A 24,442-nucleotide genomic window follows, 5' to 3' on the forward strand; every position below is an offset into this window, starting at 1 on the left:
TTCATGATGACCACTTTTTCTTCTACCACGATTTCCCACACACGAATTACTAAATAAGTAGTTTCTAGGATGACTATATGTTCTCATTAGTTTGTGCTTAAAAGTACACACTAAATACAAAAGCGGAGGAATTGAAACTTTTTATACGAATGGTCTAATGTATTATATCATATAGTTGTGATAACAAATTCTTACTTTCACATATGGATACTCTTTGCCAATAAAATACAGATTAATTATAGGAAATAAAGTATATTTGTAGAGGGGATTCGTAAAATGAGTGGTTTCACAGTGCTCCATTATATTATACACTACAACGAGCACTCTAATACTCTTTCGTTTATTTATGTTTCTGATTCGTAGGCGGTTTACCTTTTACATTTTGAAACTTATAAAGTAAAGTATAACATTTTTTTAATTTTTATTTCTTTTTTGTCATATTTCATGATCGTTTCCTACATACCATTTGCATATTTGCTTTGTAGCATACTCAAATGGTCTATTTTTATTAAATATTATTTATACTGGAGCATATCAGAATAAAGGGAAAATACGAGCATAACTAAGGGACTTAAGAATCTAGGTTAAACATTTTACAATTAATCTTTCGAAGGCAATCTATTTTTGTGAATGGAAATGTATACACGTCTCCAAAAGTGCATTACCACCTGCAATTCTCCTTTTCCTGCAATAGCAGGCAACCCAAAAAGCTCGGCGCTTCGGTTGGTCGCGAATTCGAAAGGCGTTGGATCAAAACTCAATTTTGTAACAAATATATCAGTGTAGCAAACTGCAAATAACAGAATAAAACGAATTATTGAAAATGACCATTTTATTATCGTGGCGGAGTTGGATGACATCAAAAGTTACAACATGATCTTACTTAAGCAGTTTAAACAAGATCAATGGCAAAAAACACATATCACAGGAAAGCATTTCTCTCCTCCTCCGTAACAAAAAATAATCTCATAAAAAGAAAAAAGTTACATAATGTGAAGGTTTAATAAAAAAGCCTCACCAAATATTTTGAAAGTTGACAACGGAAAATTCAAGAACAACTGAACCGAAGTGCATGCGAATGAATTGTAGACGTAAAATGAGGATACGGGTTTCGTATTTTCTTAAAATAAGGTTGGGTGGGGCACGAACCCCTCCAAACCTTTGATCACGAAATATGAAACGTGCTAGTAACACTATGTCAAATGTGTGTAAAGGACATGAAGAATTGCAACGAAACTTTGTGTATAGAAAATACGCCCAAAAAAAACGAATAGGGGTTTTTATGTTCAGTGGAAAAACGATTTTAGGGAGCAAAAGTCCCCACGCAAAATGTTTAAAGCTGACGCCCGAAAGGCAAGGAGAAGTGAACGAAAGTGAATGAAATTGTGACCAGAGATTGCAGACGTAAAATGAGGATACGGGTATCGAATTTTCTTTAAAAAAATGTTGGGTGGGGCACGGACCCCTGCAAACCTTTGACCACGGAATATGAAATGTGCTAGTAATACTATGTCAAATGTGTGTAAAGGACATGAAGAATTGCCAGGAAACTTTACGTATAGACAACACGCAAAAAACAAAGGAATACGGTTTTTGATTTTCTGCGGAAAAACTGTTTCAGGGGGCAAAAGAACCCACCCCAAAATTTTGAAAATTAACGCCAGAAAAATTAAAGAAGTGAACTGAAGGGAATGAAATTTTGCACACATATTGTAGACGTAAAATGTGGGTATAAGGGTTTCGTATTTTGTTATAAAAAGGTTGGGTGGGGTACGAGCCCCTCCAAACCTTTGATCACGAAATATGAAACGTGCTACTAACACTATGTCAAATGTGTGTAAAGGACATGAAGAATTGCAACGAAACTTTGTGTATGGACAATACGCCAAAAATAAACGAATACGGGTTTTTATGTTCTGTGGAAAAACGATTTTAGGGGGCAAAAGTCCCCACGCAAAATTTTTAAGCTTACGCCCGAAAGGCTAGCAGAAGTGATCCGAAGTGAATGAAATTGTGAACAGAGATTGCACACGTAAAATGAGGAAACGGTTTCGTATTTTCTTTAAAAAAAAAAATGTTGGGTGAAGCACGGACCCTTCCAAACCTTTGATCACGAAATATGAGAAGTGCTAGTAACACTATGTCAAATGTGTGTAAAGAACATGAAAAATCGCAACGAAACTTTACGTATAGACAATACGCGAATAAAAGGATTACGGCTTTTTTTATTTTCTGCGGAAAAACGGTTTCAGGGGGCAAAAGAACCCACCCCAAACTTTTGAAAATTTACTCCCGAAAGATAAGAAGTGAACCAAAGTGAATGAAATTTTGCACACATATTGTAGATATAAAATGTGCGTATATGGGTTCGTATTTACCTGGAAAAGACTGTTAGGTGGTGCACAGACCCTTCAAACCTTGATCAATTCTGTTTTTATATTCTGTGGAAAAACGATTTTCGGGAGGAAAAGCTCCCGCGCAAAATGTTGAAATTTTATGCCTGAAAGGCAAGTTGAAGTGGACCGAAGTGAACGAAATTGCGAAAAGATATTGCAGACATCTAATTAAGTAATACGGGTTTCGTATTTTCCTGGAACAAACGGTTGGGTGGGGCACGGAACCATCCAAACATTTGATGAAGAAATATCAAAAGTGCTAGTATCAGTATGTCAGATGTGCGTAAAGGACATGACGAATTGCAACGAAAGTTTGTGTATGGACAATACGCGAAAAATAGACGAATATGAGTTGTGTTATATACTGCGGAAATACGATTTTAGAGGGCAAAAGCTCGCACCGAAAATTTTAAAAGTTGACGCACGAAAGGCAAATAGAAGTTAACCGAACTGAATGGAATTTTGAACAGACATTGCAGACGTAAAATGAGGGTACCCCTCCAAACTTTTGACCACGAAATATGAAGTGTTAGTAACACTAAGTCAAATATGTAAAGGACCTGAAGAATTGCAGGGAAACTTTACGTGTTGACAATACACAAGAACAAATGAATACGGGCTTTTATTGTCTGCGGAAAAACGGTTTTAGAGGGCAAAATTATCACCCAAAATTTTGAAAGTTTACGCCCGAAAGGCAAGAAGAAGTGAACCGAAGTGAATGAAATTATGCACAGATATTTTACACACAAAATAAGTGAATACGAATTTCGTATTTTCCTGGAAAAATAGATGGTTGGGTGGGACACGGAGCCCTCCAAACATTTCATCAGGAAAACATTGTAAGCGTTAAAGGTGCCTCCCGAAATATTATAAAATACTATATATACTGTTTGTGCTTACTCTTGATCTTCCAAATTTGAAAAACCGGATGGATACACTTGTGAAACACGAAAGGTCTTATTTTACATATCCAATATCTACACACAATTTTTTTTCGCTTCTGTCCACTCCTTCCGCCACCAGACGCACCGGTCCACCCAAAAGTTCTTTCTTTGCAGGAAAATATGAAACACGTATTCCTTCATCTTTCCTCTACAATATTTGAGCACAGTTTCATTCACTTCGGTCCATTGTTTTTGCCTTTTGGGCGTCAATTTTCCAAATTTTGTGTGGGGGGCCTTTTGCCCTTTACCGTTTTTCCAGAGAAAATAAAAGACGCATTAGTTTTTTTCGCATATTGTCACTACACAAAATTTCGTTGCAATTCTTCATGTTCTGTAGGCACTTTGGCAAACTGTTATTAGCACTTTTGATATTTCGTGATCAAAGATTTGGAGGGGTCTGTGCCCCACCTAACCGTTTTTTTCAGGAAAATACGAAACCCACATTCCCTCATTTTATGTCTACAATATCTGTGCACAATTTCATTCACTTCGGTCCACTTGTTATTACCTTTCGGGCGTCAACTCTCAAAATTTTGGGTCTGGTTTATCACCCTCTGAAACAACTTAGCGCAGAAAATAAAAATACACGTATTAGTTTATTTTATGTGTAGTATCTACCTACCAAAATTTTATCAAAATCGGAGTGTTACACTTGGGAAGTGTTACTTGTCAGTCATTGTAGAACTATTTTCCTTGTTTTTCCATCAATAAGAAATTGCCTGACAAGTAAAGGGTCCAAATGGATGAATCGAGTTGCGGGATGAGACTCATAGAGGATATGGAAATATGTATATGTGCAAAGTTATAAGGGCTGAACGCCATAAGAAACGGAGGGGGGTCAAAATTTATGGGAGGAGGGCTATGCTATGTTATTGAAATACATCAAATAAACTATTGAATCATGAAAATAGTGAAAGATAGACAATGCAAACGGTGATAGTTTCTCATGTTGACAGAAGAAGAATGGGCAGAGTAGATCGCGAACCTCTGGTGGCACCTTCAAATCCGCCATTTTGAAATATGTGATAATTTTGGAAATGGAAAGGTAGTGATGTGATATATCAGTTAGAGCCAGCATGTTCTCAAAAGTCAATTATGAACTTTAGTGATCGGTATCTGTACTTAGTTGTTACATTTAGGATAATCTTCATAAATATTTACGAAAATCTAGGAGACTGATACTCGTATGTTGAAAGTCTGGACTATCACGAAAACACATATAAGTTGAACATGTCCAAAGCCAAGAAAACTAACCTCGAAATTTGATATCCAAGTTGTATATTATTATATTTCACTGTCGAATATCAAATTTCACTGTTAGTTTTCTTGGTTTGTAGATATGTGTTATTTTTCGTCCATAATACGACTAATAATGCTAAAAGAGTCACAAATCAAATTTAAAAAATGAAACTGAAATGAAATCTTTGAGTTTTACGTCCCACGGTTATGCCGGTTAGGCTAAAGGAGACGGTGATAATGAGAAATGAATGAAATGCTGGAATGAAGAAAGTGGGAGGAAACGGGAGAACCCCGAGAAAACCCACGCACACGGTGTTTGTCCACCACAAGGTTCACTTGGCGGGGGCTGGAATCGAACCCGGGACCCCAAGCACCAGACGTGAACGCTCTACCACTGAGCCACCGCGGCCCCCAAATAAAATTTTGTTCGTACCTTTAGCATTTCTTACAATCAACGTTCAATTGTAGTTCTTAGCCTTTCAAAATTATGAGCCTGACAGACTCCTTCTTTCTTACAAATATTAGTATCAATAATATAACCTATTGAAAAATTATATTAACGGTAACCCACCGACAAACTGCAAGCAATCCCTATAAAATGAAATGAAGTATTTCATTTTAACGAACCACGATTATACTCTTTAGGGTAAGGGAGACAATGATTAAGGCAAGTGAATGTTGATGGAAGATATGATGGAATGAGAATGTGGAAGGAAATTGAAGTATCCCGAGAAAACCCACACACGATACGATGGTGTCCACCGGAAAGTTTCTTGGCTGAGGATCGAACCAGAGGCCCCACGTACCAGAAACAAGTGTTTACCACGGAGTCACCGTGTCCTCCCCCAATCCCTAAAAGACGCGGACATCCAGTTAAGAGTAACTGACATAAAAAACGTACTTACCATTTTCCCACAAAGGGAACTCCACGAATCCCACATTCTGACCGTTTGTACTTCTTGTATGTTGGTTTATCACAAACATTACTTAGTACATCGATACATCTGTCAGATTAATAGTGTTTGCTCCAAAGTAGGGGCAGGTGACTTAGTGATAGAGCGCTTACTTCTGGTGCGGGATGGACCTCGTTCGATCCCAGACTTAAAGTTTGTAGTGGATACCATCGTACCCGTTAGATTTCTCGGAATTATACTGTTTTCTCCTACATTCTCATTTCACGAATTATTTCCCAAAAATTAGCTTCCATTTATTACCTCTCTTTATTATTGGATCGGATTTCAGTTTAGCATCCCTTGGGTAGCGAAATTACATGAGATATGGAGCTACGGATTAACATGAGATCCGAAATGCTTGCGCTCCCGCCGCGAATCGGAGCCGGGTCTCCTATGCGAAAGTCGCAGACGCTACCCAATATCCATGCGTGATCTCTCTGTCTTCATTAGCCTAGAAGGCATAACATTTAAACTTTATGGACTTCATATAATTTCAGTTCTTCCTCTATAGCCAATTCTATACTGAGACAAAGTAGATCAATCAAATGTGTCCATCTTCCCTTTTTTATAATTTTAATGATGTTCTTGTAACTTTGACCTTGTTCTAAGATTCCTGTTAGTTGAAATATCGTAGTTAACTTGCCTCGGTGAACGTTTCATAAAATATCCCCATAATTCTTCAATTTCTTTGAGGTGACCTTTGTGCTGTTCCTGTACCATAACGAGTTGTGCATTAATGGAAGCCATGGCTAAAAATAATATACATTTCCTTGCCCCCGACTTCGATCCGACATTTTGTTCTCGAGTTATCGCTGTTTTGGACATTTTTCCGACTGTTTTTTGGCTGGTCATAGCGCCAAAAGGAAGCATTTGTGCACCCAGGCTGTCTTATCATGGTGTCAGGAATCAGCTCCCAACGCTGTCAGTGTTGTTTTGAAACACGCTCTATATTTCTATCCTGTTTCTGATTAGCTTCTCTTTGCCAATCAATTTCCAGTATCCCCAAAACAAACCAAAAGTGAACTAAATTCACTAAATCGCCTACCCCCTATGCTTTCTTCTTGTACCGTACTTATTATATATTTATATTGTAGTTGACAGAGATTGCCAATATTGATTGAAATGTCTGGTTAAAATGCTAGTATAGGGATTCCCTCTTCAGTACAGAAATTCCCTCCTTGCATCCTACCGCAATTTTATGCGAGATGGGATTAAGTAAGATGGGAATTCCCATCTCGCCTAAAATGATAGGCATTCTTATCTTGGAGATGTAAGTGGCTGATAAATCGTTAGGCTAAGTGGGATTAGGCTAGATGGGATGGAATCATCTGAAAAGGTAGGGGGACGGTAGGTAGCGGCATGACGTCACGCCGTACCCCATGCCTATCTTTGTCCATTGTAAATGCTTATGAATTGGGGGGTCGCCCTACCCAGTTTTTTGGAGGTGGGGATAGGGTCCCCCGCGTTCCCACGCACTTTTACCCCTGCTGCTAAGAATTAATTGATGTGAGGACTAACGAAAAATATTATGTAATAATAATAATAATAATAATAATAATAATAATAATAATAATAATAATAATAATAATAATAATAATAATAATAATAATGGATCTGAATGATAAATATATTTTTTCAACTTTTATTACAATTGCTGTCTGTTCCCGTGAATCTGGTTATATTGTTTTTGTAAGGAATAAAGTGGCTTCAAGCAACAATATGATTTGTATAAAAGAAAAAAGCCTTATGGGTTGTATTAGGAACTGACAGCTGACATTGCGTCATTTTTTAAAACAATGTTACGAGGCACAGAAGCCACCACGCCTGCGGTGTGCTTGCTTTTTTGCCTCAGGCAGCTTCAGTACTAAAGTTAAGACTTTCATTCTGTCAATCTGTGTGTAGCTACAGTATCAGTCAGTCACACAGGTTCTTTGCAACGCTGAATTTTACAAGAAAGGTTTTGTTCATCGGATAGGAAGCGAAGCCCATTGTACGTTGTAATCCCTTCCCCTCTTTTGCACAGTGTGTGAAATTTAACTTGTATACTGTAGTAAGTTACAGAAAAGAGAATGCTATTTTTTTAAATGACATTATCGAATAAGATTGACCATTATTACAAATATTCAAGATGAAAAATATTCATTTAACAGTCGTCGTACTTAGTTGTCTGCACTGAAATTCCCATAATGTGCTTTCTTCTTTTCTAATATGAGCTCCGAGCTTCTTCGTGGCTAAGTGGTTAGTGTACGCGCCTTTGGCGTGAGAGACCCGGGTTCGATTCCGGTGAGAGCTCATGTAGTTCGGATTTCACGATTAATCAATAGGTCCCGTTTCATATAGCCTCGCTGCTGAAAGGGACGACAAAATCAACTCAACTAATATTCACCACCATAAGTGATATAACTCCGAGGGGAATTTTGTCCCTGGAAAACCTCCCAAAATCATCAACGGTACGAAATATGTCTGCAATGCAAGATGTCAATCATTTCCAACTTTATGCTCTGTGACCTAGTTTGCTTTTCTTGTTTTCAGTAAACTAGACAGACAAAAGGAAGAATAGAGGCTTTCTTCCAGAAAATTGTGTTCGAGGGTGGGGGGTCACACAGGCCCGTATCCATGGGGAGTCTAGGGGGAAGGGCTCACCCTAAATTTTTACATGAGAGTGATTTATGAGCATTAAAGTAGTCAGCCATTATGATTTTTGTTTTTGTTTTAGGATGATACTAGATTCGACTCCTGGTGTAAACGCAACTTTCAGTCCTGTGTCATTTGCAGGTCTCCTTTCATACAGATTCGTTGCAAAACCTCTAAACATGTGCTATGACTAGTATGCGAACTAAAGTTTTTTTTAGCAAAAAAGATAAATTTCTTGCTTTAGACTCTGTCCTGTAATCCAGTTTTTCTGGAGGCGAGATAGTATGGTTGGGAACGGCCAATCAGATTCAAGTTCCGAACCCACATTAAAAAGACCTTCCTTTATAACCTTACTGTTGTATAAGGACGAAAAACAAAAATATACTGATAGCTCCAGTAACAGATATTATGGGAAAGAGATTTAAAAAATAGGTGGTTTTGAAATAGAGAAAGGACAATACCTGAGCTTTATTAGTATTACTAGCATATATTACCCGCTTTGCTAAGTTGAAATGAAAATTTAAAAGCACAACTCCGTATTTCATGTGTTTAGTACTCGTGAAATATGGTGTTTTCGTTTTTAATGGCATCGATTTAAACGGTATCGGAAAGATCATTGATCATCTGGGCGACCTAAAAATCATGGATTCGACACCAATAATGGTCATTTTCGGTCATTTATATGTATATTTCCTCCTCCCTCATGTTGCCTGCCATGTTATCGAAAATGTCACTGTTCATCTCAGCGATCCCCCACAAATGTGGATTCAGTACTAATTATCGGTCATTTTCCATTATTTTTAAATATCTCTTCCTCCCTCTCCCCCAAGTTGTGGGGGTTGAGTTTGAATTTAAACGGGATCGAAAGTACCACTGTTCATCTAAGCGACCCAGAAAGCTATAAATTTGACACTGATAGTGGCCATTATCGATCATTTTATATATCACTTTCTCCCCTTCCCGCAATTGGCGGAGCTGATTTTGCATTTAAACCGGATCGAAAATGTCACAGTTCATCAGAATGATCCCGAAAACTATGGATTAGGCACTAATATTGGTCATTTTTGATTATTATTATTATTATTATTATTATTATTATTATTATTATTATTATTATTATTATTATTATTATTATTATTATTATTATTATTATTATTATTATTATTATATACAGCTCCCCCTCCCCCGTGCTGCGGCACACGGAATCAGAATTGTCACTGTTAATCTCAGCTGCTCCTAAAACTATTGACTCGACACTAATATTACTCAGTTTCGATCATTTTTAAATGTTTATACCCCTCTCCTCCATTGTACCCCCCTTCCCAACTATTAGGGCTGAACTTGGATTGAAACAGCATCAGAAGTGTCACTGTTTGTCTCATCGGGCCCGAAAACTATGGATTCAACACTAATATCGGTCATTTTTGATCATTTTTAAATCTCTCTCCCTCTCGCCCTCCCCTACGTTGCTTTATCAAAGTGGATAGCCTAAAGTAATCCCTGCCCCTAAACTCATGTATGTTGAAAATTTGATTTAGATCGGTCGGGTGGTTCAAGAGTGATGAAGTCACAAAGGCAGTCATATTTATTTTTTTTACATATATCTCCCCCTCCTCTTCCCTACATTGGCTCGTCAAAGTGAAACGATAAAAAAAAAACACCCAAGGCCCGACCCTCATATTTGTTGAAAATTAGATGGAGATTGGTTGGGTGGTTCAAAAGTTATTAGGTTTTATTAATTTCTATTTATATGTCCCCCTCCCCACACCCTAGGATGTACCGTTAAAGTGAAATTACAAAAATGTTTCTAGATCCAAACCTCATATATCTTGAAAGTTTGATTGCGATCGGTCGGATATTCAAAATATAGTTCAAGAGTTATTAAATTACAAAAATAGTCACTTTCAGTCTTATATAAATTGATTTTTATGTCTCCCCTCCTTCTCCGCCCCCACGTTGCTCCGTTAAATTAAAATTGCAAAAACGATCCCAGGCCTGAGCCTCATGTATGTTGAAAATTTTTATCAAGATCGGTCGAGTGGTTCAGGAGTTATTAAGTTTTATTTATTTTTACACCCCCTCCCCCTAAGTTCTACCATCAAAGTGAATACCCTTCAACCAGCCCAGCCGTAAAACTCATCCATGTTACAAATTTGATCAAGATCGGTGGGGCGGTTCGGGAGATTTAGAGTCTCAAACATACTGTTTCTCAATTATATATATATATATATATATATATATATGTAGTGTCGAATCTAGATATTTTCCTATGGGGGCAACGTGTGCCATGGCCCGCAACATGAGGGAGGAGGAAATATACATATAAATGACGGAAAATGACCATTATTGGTGTCGAATCCATGATTTTTGGGGTCGCCGAGATGATCAATGGTCTTTCCGATGCTGTTTAAATCGATGCCATTAAAAACGAAAACAGCATATTTCACGGGTACTAAACACATGAAATACGGAGTTGTGCTTTTAAATTTTCATTTCAACTTAGCAAAGCGGGTAATATATGCTAGTAATACTAATAAAGCTCAGGTATTGTCCTTTCTCTATTTCAAAACCACCTATTTTTTAAATCTCTTTCCCATAATATCTGTTACTGGAGCTATCAGTATATTTTTGTTTTTCGTCCTTATACAACAGTAAGGTTATAAAGGAAGGTCTTTTTAATGTGGGTTCGGAACTTGAATCTGATTGGCCGTTCCCAACCATACTATCTCGCCTCCAGAAAAACTGGATTACAGGACAGAGTCTAAAGCAAGAAATTTATCTTTTTTGCTAAAAAAAAACTTTAGTTCGCATACTAGTCATAGCACATGTTTAGAGGTTTTGCAACAATTCTGTATGAAAGGAGACCTGCAAATGACACAGGACTGAAAGTTGAGCTTACACCAGGAGTCGAATCTAGTATCATCCTAAAACAAAAACAAAAATCATAATGGCTGACTACTTTAATGCTCATAAATCACTCTCATGTAAAAATTTAGGGTGAGCCCTTCCCCCTAGACTCCCCATGGATACGGGCCTGTGTGACCCCCACCCTCGAACACAATTTTCTGGAAGAAAGCCTCTATTCTTCCTTTTGTCTGTCTAGTTTACTGAAAACAAGAAAAGCAAACTAGGTCACAGAACATAGAGTTGGAAATGATTGACATCTTGCATTGCAGACATATTTCGTACCGTTGATGATTTTGGGAGGTTTTCCAGGGACAAAATTCCCCTCGGAGTTATATCTCCTATCAGAGATGGAATGGGTCAGTGGGTCGGTGGGTCAAGTGGGTCAAGTTGACCCACCACCCACCATGACCCACTGTGACCCACCACCCATCGTGACCCACTGTGACCCACCACCCACCATGACCCACTGCGACCCACCACCCACCGTGACCCACTGCGACCCACCACCTACTGCGACCCACCGACTCAGTATGATCTACCAACACTCTCTGCTCACTGCATTGTAGACAGTATCTTCTGAAGTCTGGTAAATTTGTCTCCGTTTTACTTTCAAGACCTTAATTTCCCTTGCTTTTCCACTTGTTTCTGTCTACTTACCTGAGGTGAGTATATCTAACCAAGTGAAAAAAGAACTTCAGGCACTTTTGGATATTGATATTTTTAATAGTAATAATAGCAATAGGACTTACACTACAACTTGGCTTTCGAGACCAGTAGCGTACGTAGGAATTTATTTCGGGGGGTGTCCAAACTCAATATAAGGGTATTTTATATCAACATTCCTAAAATTGCCCCTAAAATTAGGCTAAATTTACATAAAAGTCGAAATTTCGAGGGGGGGTCCAGACCCCCAGGACCCATCCCCTGCGTACGTCCCTGTTCGAGACCTTTGAGTTTTTAGAGCTAACTACTGGAAAAAATACATTTTTGAATCACTGTAATATATAAATTATTATATAAAAAATTGAATGTAACTATGTGTGCCTGATCATCACGGTCAAATTGCAAAGTCAAATGAAATTACTTTTGGTACATAGTTAGGCCTTAATCCAAACTGGGATGTTATATTGCTTTTATTATAATGCAATAATATATTCTAAGGGGGTAGTGAGTATCCGAATTTTTGCGAAAAAAATTAGTATCTCGCAAGCCGTTAAAGTTACGGAGCTGAAATTCACTGTATTAACTCTTTATTGAAAATAAACAGAATGTGTCCTAGCATTTGTTAAATTCTCCTTTATGTGGTGGGAGGGCACTTTCTATATATGGAAAATTGGTAGTGAGTTGGTTTGTAAAAATGATCGAAAACGATCGATGTTATTTAAGAAAAAAAAATCAGAAACAAAAAATACAGTGCTTGGCTTCATATATCCATTGCTTTCTGCTGTAACAATTGCTGAGGTTTATTATATAGAGCGCTTACAGTACAGGACAATCAACCCATAAAGTTGTTAGAAAAATAGGCATAAAATTTGTACTGTAAGCTTAATTACATGAAAATTTTAAGTTTGGATTGTACGCATAATTGTAAGGAAAATTTTATACTTTTTTCCCTTTACGTTGGTCTACTTACTTTGATTTGGAACTTTGAAATTTCATCCTTTTTTTCCACTGAAAAGTATTGATAATTCAACAAGGAAATAATTATACTATGATAATTTAATTGAAATTCCTCGTAGTTTGGCACATGGCAAACAGCAGTGGTAATTGAAGGGGAAGAAGGAGGGAAATTCCCATTCACCTCTGAACACTATCCAGGAACCTCGTTCCCTTTCGCTTTCTAAACGGGGGAGAGAACTTGGCAATGGCATCAAACCTTCATGTGTAATTACAAAAATTAAATTTATATACAAATAAGAAATAATCAGTTTATCAGGCTTTAATTGATAATTTATGCACAAGATTCCCTATCAAAGGCGTGGTAGATGAAGTTTCTGTTCTACATGGGTCGACATTGCCAACTGACATGGTCGATATGGAAAAGATGTTGTATGGTGATAGAGAGATGATACTTCTTGCTGAGTATTTCAAACCTGACCAAGAAAAATCGTTATCAGACTTAAGTCTAACAAGTAGATTGTCGATGAGAAGTTGCAGAAATCGGGTAGAAGTATTATCAATTTCCACAACAGAGTGGGAATTGGGATTTTCCCTTATGAATTTACAAATGACTGATATTAGAAATAGACTACGTGGTCAGACATTGTCTAACTTGTTGCTCATCAATGTTAATGGGCTACCGCTAGACATGCTCAAAGTAGACGAGCTAGTTATTTCTTGGCTGAAGGATAGACATCATTCCACTGCGGATGATTTACCGCCAAAAAGTTACCAACAGGAAATAAATCCGATTTCAGATTTGTTTTAAGGTGGAATATTACGAGTTACGGAAAATGTATACTTGTATTACTAATGGCTTATTTGTGTTATTCAACTTTGTACCTAATTTTTAGTAAGTCTCTTCTTTGCTTTAGGTAAACTACTTTGAATAAATATTCATAATAATTGCTACTATGCATATTTGTAACTTAAATTTAACGTGGTGTTTTAGTGATTACACAAATTACAATTATGAGCATACTTTATGGAAATGCTCTCACATAGGGTACCCGAGCACCTATATATCCTATGAACAACTGATTTTTCAAGTCTTTTGTGAGAAAAATACTGTGATCTGAGAAACCATAACCTTTTTAGATATTGTACAGGGGTATTTTCCTGCGAATAGAAGTTTCTTGTGGAATGCGTTCAGAAATTAACACTTGTAAGAATACTCTCTCAGTACAAGTATATTTTAGGCACACACTAATTTCCCCCCACCACGAACTATTTCAATTTTCTCACTGACAAACACTTTACCATTTTATATCGTAAAGGTCAGTTCCACCGTTATATGTAACAGAGTGGTGCTTGAGCGACTGACTAGAAATTCAAACTCCGATTAGTGACAATTTCACAGTCTTGTTTTATTACAAGTGTAAACTCTTTAGTCAGTTCAGAAGAGGCCGTGGATCGTGTTCAGACTTGATGACGATTGATTTTGGTGAGTCGGAGTAGGTCAAAGTGGATGAGAGTGGTTCATTGTGGTTGGTGGGTCACGGTGGGTCAGAGTGGGTCACCGTGGGTGGTGGGTCAGAGTGGGTCATCGTGGGTTGTGGGTCATGGTGAGTGACAGTGGGTTACGGTGGTTGGTGTGTCATGGGTCACAGTGGGTCACGGTGGGTGGTGGGTAATGGTGGGTCGTGGGTCAGAGTGGGCCATGGTGGGTGGTGTGTCAGTAGGTCGTGGGTCACAGTGGGTGGTGGGTCAGTGGGTCGTGGGTCAAGTTTTCATTGACCCACGCCAACTCTGTCTCCTATGGTGCTGAACATGAGTTGATTTTGTCGTCCCTTTCAGCAGCGAGGCTATATGAGACGGGACCTACTAATTAATCGTGAAATCCGAACTACATGAGCTCTCACCGGAATCGAACCCGGGTCTCTCACGCCAAAGGCGCGTACACTAAGCCACGAAGAAGCTCGGAGCTCATATTAGAAAAGAAGAAAGCACATTATGGGAATTCCTGACACCATGATAAGACAGCCTGGGTGCACAAATGCTTCCTTTTGGCGCTATGACCAGCCAAAAAACAGTCGGAAAAATGTCCAAAACAGCGATAACTCGAGAACAAAATGTCGGATCGAAGTCGGGGGCAAGGAAATGTATATTATTTTTAGCCATGGCTTCCATTAATGCACAACTCGTTATGGTACAGGAACAGCACAAAGGTCACCTCAAAGAAATTGAAGAATTATGGGGATATTTTATGAAACGTTCACCGAGGCAAGTTAACTACGATATTTCAACTAACAGGAATCTTAGAACAAGGTCAAAGTTACAAGAACATCATTAAAATTATAAAAAAGTGAAGATGGACACATTTGATTGATCTACTTTGTCTCAGTATAGAATTGGCTATCGAGGAAGAACTGAAATTATATGAAGTCCATAAAGTTTAAATGTTATGCCTTCTAGGCTAATGAAGACAGAGAGATCACGCATGGATATTGGGTAACGTCTGCGACTTTCGCATAGGAGACCCGGCTCCGATTCGCGGTGGGAGCGCAAGCATTTCGGATCTCATGTTAATCCGTAGCTCCATATCTCATGTAATTTCGCTACCCAAGGGATGCTAAACTGAAATCCGATCCAATAATAAAGAGAGGTAATAAATGGAAGCTAATTTTTGGGAAATAATTCGTGAAATGAGAATGTAGGAGAAAACAGTATAATTCCGAGAAATCTAACGGGTACGATGGTATCCACTACAAACTTTAAGTCTGGGATCGAACGAGGTCCATCCCGCACCAGAAGTAAGCGCTCTATCACTAAGTCACCTGCCCCTACTTTGGAGCAAACACTATTATTCTGACAGATGTATCGATGTACTAAGTAATGTTTGTGATAAACCAACATACAAGAAGTACAAACGGTCAGAATGTGGGATTCGTGGAGTTTCCTTTGTGAGAAAATGGTAAGTACGTTTTTTATGTCAGTTATTCTTAACTGGATGTCCGCGTCTTTTAGGGATTGGGGGAGGACACGGTGACTCAGTGGTAAACACTTGTTTCTGGTACGTGGGGCCTCTGGTTCGATCCTCAGCCAAGAAACTTTGCGGTGGACACCATCGTATCGTGTGTGGGTTTTCTCGGGATACTTCAATTTCCTTCCACATTCTCATTCCATCATATCTTCCATCAACATTCACTTGCCTTAATCATTGTCTCCCCTACCCTAAAGAGCATAATCGTGGTTCGTTAAAATGAAATACTTCATTTCATTTTACAGGGATTGCTTACAGTTTGTCGGTGGGTTACCGTTAATATAATTTTTCAATAGGTTATATTATTGATACTAATATTTGTAAGAAAGAAGGAGTCTGTCAGGCTCATAATTTTGAAAGGCTAAGAACTACAATTGAACGTTGATTGTAAGAAATGCTAAAGGTACGAACAAAATTTTATTTGGGGGCCGCGGTGGCTCAGTGGTAGAGCGTTCACGTCTGGTGCCTGGGGTCCCGGGTTCGATCCCAGCCCCCGCCAAGTGAACCTTGTGGTGGACAAACACCGTGTGCCGTTTCCTCCCACTTTCTTCATTCCACCATTTCGTTCATTTCTCATTATCACCGTCTCCTTTAGCCTAACCGGCATTTACGATCGTGGGACGTAAAACTCAAAGATTTCATTTTATTTTCGTTTTTTTTAAATTTGATTTGTGAGTCTTTTATCATTATTAGTCGTATCATGGACGAAAAATAACACATATCTACAAACCAAGAAAACTAACAGTGAAATTTGATATTCGACAGTGAAATATAATAATATACAACTTGGATATCAAATTTCGAGGTTAGTTTTCTTGGCTTTGGACATGTTCAACTTATATGTGTTTTCGTGATAGTCCAAACTTTCAACATACGAGTATCAGTCTCCTAGATTTTCGTAAATATCTATGAAGATTATCCTAAATGTAACAACTAAGTACAGATACCGATTACTAAAGTTCATAATTGACTTTTGAGAACATGCTGGCTCTAACTGATACATCACATCACTACCTTTCCATTTCCAAAATTATCACATATTTCAAAATGGCGGATTTGAAGGTGCCACCAGAGGTTCGCGATCTACTCTGCCCATTCTTCTTCTGTCAACATGAGAAACTATCACCGTTTGCATTGTCTATCTTTCACTATTTTCATGATTCAATAGTTTATTTGATGTATTTCAATAACATTGCATAGCCCTCCTCCCATAAATTTTGACCCCCCTCCGTTTCTTATGGCGTTCAGCCCTTATAACTTTGCACATATACATATTTCCATATCCTCTATGAGTCTCATCCCGCAACTCGATTCATCCATTTGGACCCTTTACTTGTCAGGCAATTTCTTATTGATGGAAAAACAAGGAAAATAGTTCTACAATGACTGACAAGTAACACTTCCCAAGTGTAACACTCCGATTTTGATAAAATTTTGGTAGGTAGATACTACACATAAAATAAACTAATACGTGTATTTTTATTTTCTGCGCTAAGTTGTTTCAGAGGGTGATAAACCAGACCCAAAATTTTGAGAGTTGACGCCCGAAAGGTAATAACAAGTGGACCGAAGTGAATGAAATTGTGCACAGATATTGTAGACATAAAATGAGGGAATACTGGTTTCCTATTTTCATGAAAAAAAAAACGGTTAAGTGGGGCACAGACCCCTCCAAATCTTTGATCACGAAATATCAAAAGTGCTAATAACAGTTTGCCAAAGTGCCTACAGAACATGAAGAATTGCAACGAAATTTTGTGTAGTGACAATATGCGAAAAAAACTAATGCGTTTTTTATTTTCTCTGGAAAAACGGTAAAGGGGAAAAGGCCCCCACACAAAATTTGGAAAATTGACGCCCAAAAGGCAAAAACAATGGACCGAAGTGAATGAAACTGTGCTCAAATATTGTAGAGGAAAGATGAAGGAATACGTGTTTCATATTTTCCTGCAAAGAAAGAACTTTTGGGTGGACCGGTGCGTCTGGTGGCGGAAGGAGTGGACAGAAGCGAAAAAAAATTGTGTGTAGATATTGGATATGTAAAATAAGACCTTTCATGTTTCACAAGTGTATCCATCCGGTTTTTCAAATTTGGAAGATCAAGAGTAAGCTTAAACAGTATATATAGTATTTTATAATATTTCGGGAGGCACCTTTAACGCTTACAATGTTTTCCTGATGAAATGTTTGGAGGGCTCCGTGCCCCACCCAACCATCTTTTTTTACAGGAAAGTACGAAATTCGTATTCACTTATTTTGTGTGTAAAATATCTGTGCATAATTTCATTCACTTCGGTTCACTTCTTCTTGCCTTTCGGGGGTAAACTTTCAAAATTTTGGGTGATAATTTTGCCCTCTAAAACCGTTTTTCCGCAGAAAATAAAAACCCGTATTCATTTATTTCTTGTGTATTGTCAACACGTAAAGTTTCCCTGCAATTCTTCAGGTCCTTACATATTTGACCTAGTGTTACTAAAACTTTTCATATTTCGTGGTCAAAGGTTTGGAGGGGTCCGTGCACCACCCAACCGATTTTTTTTATGAAAATACGAATCCCGTACCCTCATTTTACGTCTGCAATGTCTGTTCACAATTCCATTCAGTTCGGTTAACCCTTATCATACCAAGGTAAGTTGATCAACGTTCATAACCAAGGGGGGTCTCTAAGGGACCCCATGATTTTTTCACTCTACATTTGTTTCAGCGGTGTTATTTTGATGCTTTTTCTCACATTTTTCAATCTTAGCCTTCGTAAGACCTTCCGTTTTGTAATTCTAAAAAAAATGTATATATACATATATACAGTGTGTGTTAAAAAAGTGTACCCCTAATAATTAAACAAAGACGTCAATACTACTGCATCAATATCGATCACCATTTGTAAATTTTTATACCTCAACATTTAGTTTAGCCTGTTACTTTTAAGATACGTAAATAGTGTATAAGTACATATACGGGGTGTGTCAAAACGTATTTCAAGTAACACATCTGCAGCTTAAAACTTACTATATACATTTTGATCAATTTTCATAGTTTCTATATTTAGCGTTTCTTATACAAAGAATGATAATTTGTGATACATTCTTATACATTGTATGTTTTATTGTTCTATCTATACAATAGATTGTTACATGGTTTGTAAATCAAACAGTATACAACACTTTATTTTACGATAGTGGGACATATTTAGTAATTTCTACTCTACAGAAAAATAAAGCTTATACAAACGTGAAGTTTGCATTTTATGAGTTGGAACAACATTCCGAGCAAACACTGCAAGTTTGAACTTTCCTGTGATTTTTGCACATAAATCGATTGCAATTATCACACTTTGTATTTACCTTCCGATCCGAATTTCGTGAACACATGCAGCATCGTCCTGTTTTCTGCTGTTTCTGTATTTTTGGGTTAGTTGCGACGGGACTTTGGGATGCTTGTACTCCTGTTGCTTCTTTCTCCTTCAACACATGAGTATGTAACCCAATGGGATCGGCAGCTGTTCGTGCTATGTTTGGATTTATTAGTTCTTTTCCCAACTGTAACAAGAAGTGGTATCTTTTATTATGCTCTTTCTTCTTGCAGTCTGGGTTTTTCAGGAGCCAAATCACGAATGAATTTAGTGCTGCAATGGCAATTATGTTCATAAAAAGTCTGAAAGGCCACCTGGAAGTGCGACTAGAGCATGAATATTCTTGAATCAATTCGTCAGCGTTGTCAAATCCTCCTTTAGTTTGATTGTAATGAAGAATCATCATTGGCTTTCGATTTTCTTCATCTGACAAAGAATCATCAATAATTTGTGTTGATAGCACACGAACAACTTTATTTTTCTTGGGGATGTAGTTGACCATGGCCATATCATCAGAGAAGAGAAATATTGATGATAAAATCTCTCTGTCCTTTGGTGGTGTGTCTGGTTTCTTTGCCCTGAGTGTCCCAGTAATAGTAATATCCTTTGTCAACAGAAATTCTGCAGTTGGTGCAGACGTAAAAAAATTGTCTGTTGTGATACCTCTTCCTGTTCCGTACAAAGGTTGCATCATGTCACATACAACACGATGTGCCAAATTTTTCTCTGGAACATTTCCGGGAAGTTTCCCTGTATACACTTGTAAATTGTATAGATACGATGTCTTTACATCAGCTGAAGCCCAGATTTTGATGCCATACTTTGCTGGCTTTGACTTCATGTACTGTTTGAAATGACAACGTCCACGAAACGCCACAAGTTGTTCATCTACTGTCAACGTATCGAACGGTTCATAGCATTTCTGACAATTTTCAACGAAGTGGTCCCATACTTCCCTGATAGCTGCAAGCTTGTCAGTCACTTTTCGATGAGTACGTGTAGTTTTATCATCAAATCGTATGAATTGACTGATATGAGCAAATCTAGCCCTTGACATCGTTGCTGTGAAAACTGCACGTCGAATGCTTTCATCTGTGCTCCACATTTGGGAAATGTTTTCTTTTCTGCAACGCAGAGCTCCTACTGTCACTAAAACACTAAAGAAAGCTCGAAGTTCAACTGGATCTACATTTTTCCAAACTTTAGCTTTTCCTGGAACACACGTTTTGTTAAATTCGTTGATTGTTCTAACGGCTTCCTCATTCGTGTACTTACCAATGATATCTATCATTTCATCGTCAACAAAGAAATTGAACACATCAAGAATGTTATTTGTATTCCAAGTCACTCTTGTGGGGCCTGGGGTCCCTTTCACAATATTACATCTTCGACGACGGGTCACAGGTGGAGCTGAAGTTCTCCAAACTCTCCCAGATTTTGCTACAAATGTCTCATCATTAACTGGAATTGTATCGTCACCACCCACATCACTATCTTCTTCTATATGTACTTCTAAATTGTCCTCAGATTCTGAGTCATTCTGTCTACCAGGTATAAACTCATCATCTGAATCACTCAAAATATCCTCTGCACCACTAATTTCAAGGTTATCTAAAAAGTCAGATATTGCATCATCTTTCACAAATGTTCTCTTTGCCATATTTCCCTTACACAACTGTCGCACGTTCATCCACAAACTGAAGTAGTAAGATGTTATATCAAATTTAGACCGCTTTTCCTTCCGAGTGCATGCAAGTTTGTAAGAACGCACAGTAAAACTTATGCCACAACCAAAACATGCAAATTACCAGTCTTATTTATTAATAAATTAACAGAAAAATCTGATAATTATTGAGGTGTGTATATAAAATATATTATATTGTCCAAAATCACATAGGACAAAAAGAACGTGGTGTCATCTAGCGGAGACATTTGAATTATCAGCATATTGAGAAAGAACATAAAATACCATGAGGGGTCGTCGGAGGACCCCAGATCAGTTATTCATATTTTCAGAATCTAATTGCTTAACGATTTTGTTTGTTTTTACGTTTATATGTCTTACTCTGAAAAATGAACACATAGAAAAATCGCGAGGGATGTGTTTGCCATACTTTTCATTTTCCACTTAAAAACATAGTCTGGGGTCCCTCAGGGACCCCGCCTTGGTATGATAAGGGTTAACTTCTATTTGCCTTTCGGGCGTCAACTTTTAAAATTTTCGGTGCGAGCTTTTGTCCCCTAAAACCGTATTTCCGCAGTATATAAAACAACCCATATTCGTCTATTTTTTGCGTATTGTCCATACACAAACTTTCGTTGCAATTCGTCATGTCCTTTACGCACATCTGACATACTGATACTAGCACTTTTGATATTTCTTCATCAAATGTTTGGATGGTTCCGTGCCCCACCCAACCGTTTATTCCAGGAAAATACGAAACCCGTATTCCTTAATTAGATGTCTGCAATATCTCTTCGCAATTTCATTCACTTCGGTCCACTTCAACTTGCCTTTCAGGCATAAAATTTCAACATTTTGCGTGGGAGCTTTTCCTCCCGAAAATCGTTTTTCCACATAATATAAAAACAGAATTGATCAAGGTTTGGAGGGTCTGTGCACCACCTAACAGTCTTTTCCAGGTAAATACGAACCCGTATACGCACATTTTATGCCTACAATATGTGTGCAAAATTTCATTCACTTTGGTTCACTTCTTATCTTTCGGGCGTAAATTTTCAAAAGTTTGGGGTGGGTTCTTTTGCCCCCTGAAACCGTTTTTCCGCAGAAAATAAAAAAAGCCGTAATCCTTTTATTCGCGTATTGTCTATACGTAAAGTTTCGTTGCGATTTTTCATGTTCTTTACACACATTTGACATAGTGTTACTAGCACTTCTCAAATTTCGTGATCAAAGGTTTGGAAGGGTCCGTGCTTCACCCAACATTTTTTAAAGAAAATACGAAACCCGTATCCTCATTTTACGTGTGCAATCTCTGTTCACAATTTCATTCACTTCGGATCACTTCTGCTAGCCTTTCGGGCGTAAGCTTAAAAATTTTGCGTGGGGACTTTTGCCCCCTAAAATCGTTTTTCCACAGAACATAAAAACCCGTATTCGTTTATTTTTTGCGTATTGTCCATACAGAAAGTTATGTTGCAATTCTTCATGTCGTTACACACATCTCACATATTTTTACCAGAACTTTTGATATTTCGTGGTCAAATGATTGGAGGGGTCCGTGGCCCACCTAACCGTCTTTTTCAGGTAAATACAAAACTCGTATACCAACATTTTATGTCTACAATATGTGTGCAAAATTTCATTTACTTCGGTTCACTTCCTTTTATCTTTCGGGCGTCAACTTTCAAAAGTTTTGTGTGGGTTCTTTTGCCCCCTGAAACCGTTTTTCCGCAGAAAATTAAAAACCGTATTCCTTTGTTTTTTACGTATTGTCTATACATAAAGTTTCGTTGCATTTCTTCATGTCCTTTACACACATTTCACATAGTATAACTAGCACATTTCATATTTCGTGATCAAAGGTTTGTAGGGGTCCGTGCCTCACCCAACATTATTTTTTTTAAGAAAATATGAAACCCGTATCCTCATTTTACGTCTGAATCTCTGTTCGCAATTTAATTCACTTCGGTTCACTTCTTCCTGCCTTTTGGGCGTCAGCTTTAAAAATTTTGCGTGGGGACTATTGCCCCCTAAAATCGTTTCTCCACAGCACATAAAAACCCGTATTCGTTTATTTTTGGCGTATTGTCGATATACACAGTTTCGTTGCAATTCTTCATGCCCTTTACACACATTTGACATACTGTTACTATCGCTTTCGATATTTCGTGATCAGAGGTTTGGAGGGGCCCGTGTCCCACCTAACCGTCTTTTCCAGGTAAATACGAAATTCGTATACGCACATTTTTTGTCTACAATATGTGTGCAAAATTTCATTCCCTTCGGTTCACTTCTTTAATCTTTCGGGCGTTAATTTTCAAAAGTTTGGGGTGGGTTTTTTTGCTCCCTGAAACCGTTTTTCTTCAGAAAATCAAAAACCGTATTCCTTCGTTTTTTGCGTGTTGTCTATACGTAAAGTTTCCTTGCAATTCTTCATGTCCTTTACACACATTTGACATAGTATTACTAGCACTTTTCATATTCCGTGATCAAAGGTTTGCAGGGGTCCGTGCCCTACCCAACATTTTTTTTCATAAAATTCGATACCTGTATCCTCATTTTACGTCTGCAATCTCTGTTCACAATTTTATTCACTTTAGTTCACTTCTCCTTGCCTTTCGGGCGTCAGCTTTAAATATTTTCATGGAACTTTTGCCCCCTAAAATCGTTTTTCCACTGATCATAAAAACCCCTATTCGTTTATTTTTGACGTATTGTCCATACACAAAGTTTCGTTGCAATTCTTCATGTCCTTTACACACATTTGACATAGTGTTACTAGCACGTTTCCTATTTCGTGATCAAAAGTTTGGAGGGGTTCGTGCCCCACCCAACCTTTTTTTAAGAAAATACGAAACCCGTATCCTCATTTTACGTCTACAATTCATTCGCATGCACTTCGGTTCAGTTGTTCTTGAATTTTCCGTTGTCAACTTTCAAAATATTTGGTAAGGCTTTTATAAAAAACCTTCACATTATGTAACTTTTTTCTTTTATGAGATTATTTTTTGTTGCGGAGAAGGAGAGAAATGCTTTCCTGTGATATGTGTTTGTTGCCATTGATCTTGTTTGAACTGCTTAAGTAAGATCATGTTGTAACTTTTGATGTCATCCAACTCCGCCACGATAATAAAATTGTCATTTTCAATAATTCGTTTATTCTGTTATTTGCAGTTTGCCACACTGATATATTTGTTACGAAATTGAGGTTTGGTCAAACGCCTTTCGAATTCGCAACCAACCGAAGCGCCGAGCTTTTTGGGTTGCCTGCTATTGCAGGAAAAGGAGAATTGCAGGTGGTAATGCACTTTTGGAGTCGTGTATACAAACATATATACATATTTACATTGTAACTCCCACTATTTATAGTTTGTTTTTTTGACCTAGCAACACAACGTCCTGTTTGCAATGAAGACCAGTTCCAGTGTAATTCAGGCCAATGTATTCGAAGAGGTTCCGTTTGTGATGGGGATAGAGATTGTGCAGATGGAAGTGATGAAAATGATAATGAATGGTGTAGTAAGTATCAAATAAAAACGACTAGGACATGAACGTATACAGATGTATTATGCCAATGCTTCTTGAAATTATTACAGTAATTTCGATATCAATTTACAGTTTTAAATTTAGTTAACTAAATATATTTGTGGTCTTATGCCAGACTCAAAGCTATAGAATAGTCCTTTAACCATCA

General features: G+C 37.8%; 1 protein-coding gene across 1 annotated transcript in view; it reads left to right on the forward strand.

The window, feature by feature from the left end:
* LOC145678538 (uncharacterized) overlaps nucleotides 1–24,442 on the forward strand; it is a gene marked incomplete in the record, with an annotated part of 652,003 nt that overhangs the window by 554,606 nt on the left and 72,955 nt on the right. The window contains 1 exon segment of the mRNA XM_081748800.1: nucleotides 24,136–24,267. Coding sequence (XP_081604926.1) covers nucleotides 24,136–24,267 — 132 coding nt within the window.

This window comes from Thermobia domestica, chromosome 2 (assembly GCF_964235325.1).
Source record: "Thermobia domestica chromosome 2, izTheDome1.hap1.1, whole genome shotgun sequence".
NCBI classification, from domain to species: domain Eukaryota; kingdom Metazoa; phylum Arthropoda; class Insecta; order Zygentoma; family Lepismatidae; genus Thermobia; species Thermobia domestica.